Source organism: Pholcus phalangioides, unplaced genomic scaffold, assembly GCF_987345545.1.
Source record: "Pholcus phalangioides strain wild (caught in Gottingen) unplaced genomic scaffold, Ppha-v1.0 ptg000020l_1, whole genome shotgun sequence".
Lineage (NCBI taxonomy): Eukaryota > Metazoa > Arthropoda > Arachnida > Araneae > Pholcidae > Pholcus > Pholcus phalangioides.
Genome location: NW_028301613.1, coordinates 7930245 through 7941031, shown reverse-complemented (window position 1 = coordinate 7941031; position 10787 = coordinate 7930245). Strand labels below are relative to the sequence as shown.

The 10787-nt window shown below is 38.4% G+C and overlaps 1 protein-coding gene across 1 annotated transcript; it reads left to right on the top strand.

Annotated features, from left to right (window-relative positions):
- Positions 1-884: 884 nt before the first annotated feature.
- Positions 885-8090, top strand: LOC149070915 (N-alpha-acetyltransferase 50-like). The gene is made up of 4 exons (XM_089248707.1): positions 885-1047; positions 5068-5207; positions 6763-6885; positions 7721-8090. Exons 1-4 carry the CDS (start codon positions 1040-1042, stop codon positions 8020-8022), a joined length of 573 nt encoding a protein of 190 aa, XP_089104833.1. The 5' UTR covers positions 885-1039; the 3' UTR covers positions 8023-8090.
- The last annotated feature ends 2697 nt before the right edge of the window (positions 8091-10787 follow it).

Genomic DNA, 10787 nt, shown 5'->3' with positions numbered 1-10787 from the left:
CACGACGTTAAACGGTTTCGTAACACTCTTGATTTCAAATCTATGGAAGAACCTTTAACTCCCAACCTCCCTCAAAACGCTACTTTTTTCCCCCCTTTCGTTTCCAGAACCGTCAGCAGATGCAGAAAACTGTTGAAGCAGAGCCTTTGAAACGGCTGAAACCGTCGCATCGTTCCCTCGGATTGTTATTATAGTTGTTGTGCTTGAAGGATGGATTTCTTTTAGGGGGTGAGGGGGACCTCTTTCGAAACGATTATAGGCCGAGTATAATACTATCTATCACAAATACGTTTTCAACCTTTAGGCCCTAACTTTGGCTTTGATTGGTTTCATTGGATAACTTGGTTTGATTTTTCAGTGCCGCTATCTATATTTCAAAAGTGAAGTGAGTGATGTGTTATGATTGAATTACATTTGTGCTGTTCATAGGTCTGTTGCTCTCTGTGGCGAGACTTCTTAAAGGGGAGATCGGCTCTCATTCGCGCCTTGAAGTTGAGAACCGCAGAAAACCAACTTCATCCTACCACCACTGTGGTGACGGTGGGGGAAAGCATGGAGGTATTGTCTTATCCCCATAACACCTCCATGGGAGAAAGACGAGAATTTCTGCTGTTTGCTTTATCACCGTTAGTGTTGCCATCCAGCGACAAAAATATGTCAATTATATATGCATTGACCATATAACCCGGATATTTTTTAGGGCTGAATTAATAATTTACTTATATGATGGAATTTTTTTAACAGTTAATGATAATAGAGATGGTTATTTGTAAAGCAAAGCTCGTATTTTGGTGAGAAGTGAATTCTTCTAGTAAAATTATTTTGCTGTGTGGGTGAAAAAAGCTTCTGGCAACACAAAAATTTGTGTCAGTAATTTCTCGTTTGGCAACGGTTGCCATGGCATGATTTTTGTTTGTGTATGTTTTGATCGGCGCCAAAAAAAACTTTTAGTCGATACATTTCTACTTTCTCTCTATCGAGGGAAAAAATAAAGAGATTTTTACGTTTAATTTCCCGAGAAATCCCGCCAAATTGAATCATGACTCGGTGAGAGACATTGCGGAAATATCCGTTCAATTATTAAGTTGATTTATGTGTTCAGTTTCGTTCATTATTTTTTTCCCCAATAAAAGTAGTTGAATGGATTAATTCAAGGTGATTTGTTAAGTGAGATAGAGGGTATATATTTCGTATAAGTAGGAAAAAATTGCAAAGCTAAACTCGCAGCACCCCAATAGAATTTTTTCATTAGCAGGGAGTTAGGGAAGTGGTGGGGGGGGGGGTTGCTTGTAGAACCACCAGCATTCTCTAACATGGGAGTGAGCACCCTCCCCAAAAAGTCAATTCCGTATTGGAAAGTTGCAGGGTAATGTTCAAGACGAGCACCTGTAGGTTTAAAGGGAGTGTTGGGTATATAAGTACAAAAATTCCAAAGCTAAACTTCCAGCAATCTCCATAGAATGGACCTATAAGCAGGAATGTTCAAGACCTTGGGTGCTCAAGAAACTACCAGTATTCTGTGGCCTGGAAATGAGTCAAGTACAGTTCCATGAAGGGGGGGGGGCATAATTGTTTCTCCCAAGAGCCGAATAGTGTAAGGAAATTTGTCTGTCCCATAAAATCTGGGATGATCCAGTAATACATTTGCATAATAAGTCACTTCTCTGGCACATCATTCTAGATCTTTCTGCTTCATTCGCAGTCGAAGATGTGTGCCTAGGCTTCATTTGCAGCTGAAGATACCTACCTAGGCTTCATTTGCTGCTGAAGATCTCTGCCTTCGCTCAGGTGTCGTTCCAGGGGGGGGGGGGGATATGAATGATTGTCATTCCCAAGAGCCAAATGATATGGGAAAATTTGTCTGTCCCATAAAATACAGGATGATTCAAAGAACTTACACAATTTGCCCCTCCATTCACACAGTGCCGTCTTAACGCATGGGGCCCCACCCGGGCCTCAAGAGAAGAGGGGCCTCACAAAAATGAGACGCAGTTGAAATTTTCTAGGATTTACCAAGTAGGATCTCCGAAAAAACCACTTGGCCCATGATACTCTTGAGGAGGCCCTGCCTTCACATCCTGTATTTGCACCTGGAGTGTGCACCCCCTCCCACAAAGTCAATTTGAAAGTCAAAAGTTCCAGCGTAACACTTACATAGCTGCCAAGTCTCCCGAATTTTAGCTTCATCGCTCGACCTCTCGAAAAGTTCTTAAATCTCCCGAATTTTTACGAAAATCACAAAAATCCCTAATTGTTCCTAAAAATTCCCTACTTCGTTAAAAAAAAAATCCCCGCTCATGGAAACAATCCCTAAGGAATTTCTTGTGGGGCATGAAACCTCTTTTTTCCCCTTTCGAAATGACGTCACACGTCGTAAATGGGGAAATTCCCTTTTTAAGGAAGTTTTACAAACCCTCTGATGGTAACAAGAAAGTTGTTTGTCTTATCGTGCAGGACAATGGCTTAGCAGCCAATAGTCCTGGATAATAATTGAAGATTGTATTGACGCGCATATGGTCAAAATTTCTTTTGTTGAAGTTACGTACGTGCGATATAACAAAACATGAATACTGATGAACAAAAACATATTTAATCAATTTTAAAGATACTTATTCCGATGAATTTCCTTTCATCAAACGTTCCAGAAGAGGGCCGACTTTTCCTTTTTGTACAAGTTGTGTTACGGACATAAACATTGGTCATGGAAAGACTGCCATCATCACTCGTGAAATGAAAAAAAAACCATCAAGCAAGTGTCACAAAAAGTCAGTGTTCTTCAAAAATTGACGGTGTTTTCCTTCATCTTCGGATGATTTTGGGGCCATTCGCGCAGAATGTTTGTTCACAGCGTTTCTGATTGAACACAATATTTATTTTTACATCATTGAAGTTTTGGCCTCCAATTTCACTTGTTTTTTGCGTAGGAATTTCAGATTCCCAAGGGTTTTACTTCCATGTGTGTAAAATCCCTATTTTAATTTGACTTCAGTTTTTAAGTAGGGATTTTATTCCCTACGCTTTAACTTTTATGTTTGAAAAATCCCTATTTTATTTGGAAAAATCCCTATTGTATTTATTAGGGAGTGGTTTTAGCATAAAATACGGGTTTGCGCGAAAATCTCCTGAATTTTCATTTTCAAAAGTTGGCAGCTATGCACTTAAAACATTTCCACAGATTTGAAAATACTTCCGATGCCTCAATTTATAAGCTAGAATCTTAAACACACAAATTGAGGCCAAGCAACCACAAGTGTGAAATTCTTCTTACACTGGTGATAACAGCGATGATTCTATAATTGAGGTTATTACCAAATATGTGGTTTTTTCTAGTTAACAAAAGTTATTGTCCCTACCAGATTTTTTATGGCCAATGAATGTTAGTCATTCTGCTTCAGTTTCTACTGCTCAATTAGTAAAACAAAATCGGAGAAAGGTGCGGACAGTTGTCTTTTCTTGTATTCTGCATTAGCTACCTGGAGACAACAATATTATTGGTACGACATTGTCAAGAACATTATCATCAGTTGGCTTTGACCGTGGTCACTTAGGCAGGATCGCCAAAGCAGAATATGCAAAAAAAACGTGCCTATAGAATATGCCAAAAATATGCCTATACAGAACAATCTTGGGGGGGGGGGGGGGGTTAAAATTTGAAGGAGAGAATCCTTCTGCATAGAAAACACTAAAGAAGTTCTTATTGCAGGACATTTTCAGTCAGCTGAGAGCTCGTTACAGATCAATGCGAAGCATTCTGCTTTTGGGAGCAGGATGGAAACTGGTTAAGCAACAATGGTGTAAAATATTCAATTTTTACATTTTACTCACAGATTGAAATTTCGATGACAGCGCTAAAAAAATAGATACACACTCGCCGTTGTAAATTGCCTATGGCGATATAATGGAGTTGTGCTCAGTCAGAGCACAATGAATGGTTTGACAATGAAACCAAATGAATTTCATTTCCAATCACTAATAGTTTACCTTGTAATGGTTTGGCCCTATCAGAATTTTTGATTGACAACTGGAATGCTTTTCAAGCCAACCACTATAATTTTCCTTTTAGTACCATTTTCAATTCTTATTGGGCCATCATGCGCCTTGCAACTCTTACGTTCATCATCATTGCAAATGTACATCCTTGGCTCGCTAATTTTTTATAAGTTATTATCTCGTTTATGGAATCTTAATCATTTCTATATATCTGGTTTCTGTGATACGGTAAAACTTCTTCTGATGGCCACCTCCAAACAATGGCTGCATTTTATTGAACAGTCTTAACAATGGCCGCAACAGGTAACCTCCGAACATGGAGTCGAAAAACAAATACACACAACACTGTGAGGAAAATAATTTTTGAACTCTATGGGAGGGGGGGGGGAATATGTATACTTTTTTTCCTGGGTGCAGAGATACTAGATGAGTATATTGAAGGAAGTGGGGAGGGAAAAGGGGGTTCAAACTTAAATGATGGAAAGTTGTGCCTTGGGCCACTTAAGTGGTTTATAGTTGTGTCACGTATCACTTAAATAATCTGTAAATGTGCTGTGTACCACTTAATTGAAGTAGTAATGTGCCACGGATCAGATTACTGATGTGATCTGAAAATGTGCTGCTTAGTTCTTACACAATTAGGTTTTAGATCATGCGAACCAAATTAGATTACTCCAAAGGCAACATTTGGGCCATGTGTCATGGGTTGAGCGTGTATAGTCATGGGTGGGAATAAATAATTGTTTGGGGGATTGTTGGTGCACTGTCTCGGCCCACATCACATTTTTTTCTCCACTAAGGTCGTTTCTGTTGTGTTCTGCCTAAGCACTGCAAGCCTAAATTTTAAGATGCCACAATGGAGCTGTAGATCGATTGACAGGGGCTTGGTCGGCAGGGGCAAGCATGCATTTTGCCCCCCCCCCCCCCAATGTTGAAGGAAAGTTTAAAGGGTGCAAGCTAGCCCTCTAGTTGCATCCCTGTCATATAATAATTATAATATTACGGTTGTTGGGAGGTTTTACTATATATATAAGTGTATCATTAATTATTCAAACTTCTTTTATATATTTTTTCTAGTTACAGTCGGATCGAACTTGGAGACATCACGCCTCATAATATTCGCCAGTTGAAAAGGCTCAACGAAGTTGTCTTCCCAGTGTGCTATAACGACAAGTTTTACAAAGACGTTTTGCAAGCTGGCGATTTGGCGAAAGTCGGTTCGTTCTTTTGAGTGTATAATTTTTCGTTAACTTTTTTTAAATATTAAAATCTTATAATCAATATTAATGTGTTGCATAGCCACAATTCACTGACAGCTGTGATTAACGAACTGCAACAGAACCCAATTTTCAAACCTGGATCCCCTATCTCTATCCAAGTTGACACAAAGCAAAAGGAACAGATAAAAGAGTCAATTTTCGTAACGAGGCATTTATTGCTCGTAATTTCCCAATCAACTTTATACAATTATTTTCCCACACATCGGCCAGGGACAAATAAAAATTTTCGTTTAGCCAAAGGACAGGAATCATCCAATCAGTCTCTGTCGTGCCCTTTTACTTGATCCAATTTCTGAGGCAAATTTATGGAGGTGGGGCTGATTGGGACCTCGCAGCAAGTTCAAATAATGGGTGTATCTCAAGAAAATTAGACTAGAATGAAAAGAGGGTGGCAAAAGTATAAATCCATCTCTGTGTGTTTTGGTTGTAAAAATCGAGGGTCTTCATTGAATGCGATCCAAGAGAGGTATTTACTGAGGTGTATTTGAGCAGGATCCAGAAATGTCGCCCCAGACATTTTGCACCTGGCACGTTTCATACTCAGTACATTTCGCCTGCCCTGATCAAGTGAGTGACGAGGTGATTGGGTGAGTGACTATATAACTGGGTGAATCACTGTATGAGTGACCATATGAGTAAGTGAGTATGAGTGACCATATGAGTAAGTGAGTATGAGTGACCATATGAGTAAGTGAGTATGAGTGACCATATGAGTAAGTGAGTATGAGTGACCATATGAGTAAGTGAGTATGAGTGACTATGAGTGAATGGCCATATGAATGATCAAGTGGGTGGCTGCATGAGTTACCAAGTGAGTGGGTGAGTGATCGTATGAGTGTGTGAATTACTGTATTGGTGGCCAAATGATTGTACGATTTCGTTACATCGTATATAATTCACCTTTTTACAGCCTATTCATTATATTCATACAAGAGGCGAAATGTTGAAGCTGAAATGACCGGGCCAAATGCCCAATCACTCATAAACTTGATCCCTCATACAGTCACTCACTTGGTCACACAGATGGTCACCAATTCGTTCACTAATATGGCCATTCACTTTGTTAATCATATGGTCACTTATAAGGGTTTAAGCTGGATAAAAAATTCCTTTCGCAAAAAAGCGAAAATGGAGGAAAAGCTTTAGCAACATGCTACAATGCTAATGTTATGATTGATGGTTGGGTGTCTACTCATTTCATGCCTCCTGTAAGTTTTTTTTGCAAAAGTGGCTACTACTTCTTTTGCATTTTTTGCACAATGCGACCGTAACTTAAACCCTGTCACTCAGTCATGCGCTTGGTAATCATATGGTCACCCATATGATCACTTATCATTCTCTCGGTGATGGGTATTGTATTGCGATATCATTTATGTGTGCTGGTACTTTCTCTTTTGACTCTCTATATGTTTGTGAGTGACTGTGTGTGTGTGTGTGTGATTTGCATTCAAATGCATTTCAATCATCCTTCCTCTTTTGAATTCCATTCCAGCCTATTACAACGACATAGTTGTAGGAGCCGTGTGTTGTCGAATCGATGTCTCGGAGCCCAACTGCAGGAGGCTTTACATCATGACTCTTGGATGTCTTGCACCATATCGTAGGCTTGGCATCGGTTAGTTTCATTTCACTTAATTTTTTTCATACATAATGCATGCAATTATTTCCTTTGCACATTAAAAATTTGAGTTCGTCCTCTTAAAATTCAGTTTGGCGATGTAACTTGTATACATACCATAGGTCTAGTTTTTTTCTACAATTTGACAGGTTTTTTTTTAATTGACAGTCCCTATGATTTTAGAACCCACAGCACACATACACATTTATATACGCTGCGATCCGGAAGACTGATGGACCTCAGACAGGCATATTATAATAGATATGCTGTATATCGCTGTAAGATACACTGTACACCAAATAATTCAGACAAAACTCACCTATTTCGGTTTAAACCACAGTAAATTGCCTCAGTGGCGATAGACCAGGGTTGTGGACAATTTGAAAGAATAGAAAAATCACAACTTCACACAGAACACTGGGTACACACTCACACTGCTGGGTACATGTGCACACCTCTGGCACAACTTATTCGGTAGTAAATTTCTCATGACGAGATAGATCAGAGTTGTGCTCTGTTTGAGAGGAAGAATGTATGCTTGTGTATCTACTGTGAAGGTGAACTCTGTATGTATATCTTAGTTATTAGTTGTATTTCAAATCAATAGACTTTTTGGATATTATGCCGAGGTGAATTTGGGGAAAAAAGTTCTGTTGTCTCTTCCTAGTAGAGACAGCGGAACTGTTTTACCAAATTCACCTCAGCATAATATCCAGAAAGTCTACTGATTTGATTAACTGTGGGCAGAGAAAAGTTCATTATTCAGTTGACATATAGTCTCTGTGCTTGGGAATAATCGATTGTTCTAAATGAATTTTATTTTTGTTCCCAGGAACCAAAATGATAGAGCACATCCTGAACTATGTGGCGAAGGACGGCAACTTCAACAGCATCTTCCTGCATGTGCAAGTGAACAACGACAGCGCCCTGGAGTTCTATAAGAAGTTCGGTTTTGAAGTCGTCGAGACGAAAGAGCACTACTACAAGCGCATAGAACCCGCTGATGCTCATGTGTTGCAGAAAACGCTCTCGACGTCTTCCTTGAAAATGGTGAATCATAACAACAATAATCATCATAACAACAACAACCACAATCAAACCAAACATAATGACAATTACAGGTTCTTCACATGAATTTCTTGTTTTTAAGAAAAAGTTTATGTAAAAATTAAGTGTGATTAAATGGGGATTTTTTTGTTTTTTTTTTTTTGTTTCATCGTTAGTAGTGTCGGGCATTTGCTTTCCTAATTGTACTTGAGAGAGAGCAGGGTAGTTTTGCCAATTTTGCTGTCACTGGCAACGGTCTGCGAAACATTTCACGAAATTCATGTAGCCATTACGTAATTTTAGATTTCATTTTATATATTATACTGCATCTATACTGGTTTCTATTTCTGTCTTAGCCGAAGAATCTGCTGGTCTGCAAATTATGTAAATATACTTTTTCAATCTGCCAATTATTCTCCCATTAACTTATTTTTTGCTGGTCTGCAAAATACTGCTGCTATTCATTTTTTAGTTCTGCAAATCATTTCTCCTATCTATTTGAAATTTATTGGTGGTCTGCAGGGTTTAAGCTATGGTCAGGGTCAAGCTTAAGGTCTGCAGGGTTAAGCTTACACATTTTTTGCAAAATGCGAAAAAAATCTTAGAATGCAAAAGAAGTGGTAGCCACTTTCGCAAAAATGCATACAGGAGGTACGGAATGAGTAGACGTCCAACCATCAATCATTACATTAGCATTGTAGCATTTTGCTAAAGCTTTTCTCCCCATTTTCGCTTTTTTGTGAAAGGAATTTTTTATCTAGCTTAAACCCTGGTGGTCTGCAAATTACTACTTTTGCATTTATTTTTTCTCCTGTTTATGTTTTGTGATGTACAAATTACTTATACTATTTTTTAAAAATTTTTTTGGGTTCTCGGAAATGCTCATCAATTTTTTTTGTGTCCTAGTTAATTTACTTTCGATTTGTAAATTTCTTCTGTTTATTTTCTGGTCCAAAAAGCATTTCTTCTACTAAAATTATTTTTTGCTGGTCTGCAAATTGCTACTACTTTTCTTTTCTCAAAGATGGATGACAAGTCGCTTTCCTTTGTAGCTGTTTTAGGGGAGTGATCATCCCAGAAAAAAAATGTGATCATAAAAGTTATCAGCTGTCTCAGTAAAGCTACCAATTAATGCAAAAATTGTTGAAATACTGATTATGGCAGAAATTAAAGAGCTGCCATGAAACACATTTAAAAGAACATTGCACTGTACATGATGCACATGATATGTATTATAAGATAATTGTGTTTCCTTTTATCCACAATTTCAGTGAGAAGTATTCTAATTCAAGAGGGCTTCATGAGGATAAAAACGGGTTATTTCGATTTTTTTTTAAATTCAGATGGCAAATATTACCCTTTGCACAGTTTCATAAATTTCAAGGATTAGCATAATATTTGGTAAAGTGGAAATAAATAATCGGTGGTGTCAGAGCTCTCTCAGTATTTTGTATCATGCGCCAGAGCACCCCCAGAATCAATTCAGAAATCCAAATTTTAGTTGAGCACTCACAGGTCTAAAACAATTCAGACGTCCATGGAAATAACCACTGTAATGCATGCTATATCTTTTTCAATCTTAACCACTTTACAATCAAAGGATATTGCATCCAAACATCAGTGGAATGAATTCAAACAAGTTTACTGTTTTCTTTCCTTCCTCCTCATCATCCCGAATCTTTTTTGCAATCTTACAAATGTTTTTAGGCCTTTTGGTTTTTTGATAGTGATATTTTTTCCTCACATATGATGTATCTTATAAGAGTGAAAAAGAACAGGTAAGGTGAAAAGAAATCTAATTTTGTACCTACATTCTTATCACCTTATCTTTTATACCGTCTTACTCTTTTATTTGTTTTCCTTCCTTTTTTTAATGTGCGGTTAGGTTCGGACACAAGGTTACTATATTTATTGTCGATTCGTCAAATAGAGAGCATCCGAATTTCTTGCACATTCGATGTGAGCAAAGGGGTTAAAAGGCAATGAGGGGACATTAACTTTCATTCTCATAATTGAGAAGATATAATTAAAAAGTTGAAATTAATGTTATTGCATGGATATCCCACTCAAAAATTAGGTCCGGCTAATTATTTTATATTTAATTTTCTAGGCTTTGTATCCCTAAGTGAACTCAATATTTTGAAAATCAAGATTTCAATTTTCAAAATTACGGTGGAGGTGCACACAAAAATATATACATTAAAATCGGCAATTTTAACATTGATCTCTATGGAGATCCTACTGTGCCTGTCCTTGGAAGTGATAATTATGACGGCTATGCAAGAGCCGGGCTTTCCCTAGAGCAGGTTTTCTTGTACAACGCGAATCGCCGTCCACTCACCAACAGGAAAAGCGATACGATTGTTTTCCCACAGAGCGCAACACGCTAGCGTTTAGGCCGCGTTTTCCTAGGAGTAGAACTTTTGCGCCGTGTACAGCGTGAAAACGCTGATTTGTTAAAAACCTGAAATTCAGGGTTTTTTTTTACCAATCAGCGTTTTTACGCTGCGCGCACTGTAGAAACCTTCTCCTAGGAAAACCCGGCTTTAACGTCGAGCGATTGGCCAACAGCATCTGGAGGCCTTAAACGCGTCGTACGCCGCGCATTTCGCCGATCTTCTGTTCACTTACGTTCTCTTTCTTGCTTTCTGACTGTGCAAAATGTTAAAAATACGTGAACATGCAAACGACAGAACAAATGATGCATCACGCTAGGAGAAAAACGTGTTGAGTGATAAACACGTTTCTGCCGACGCGAAATGGACCAGTTCGGTTCACACGGCACAGAACCTGCTCCTAGGAAAACCCGGCTTTCTAATAAGGGCGGCCGTGGTTTATGCGAAAGGCTGAAG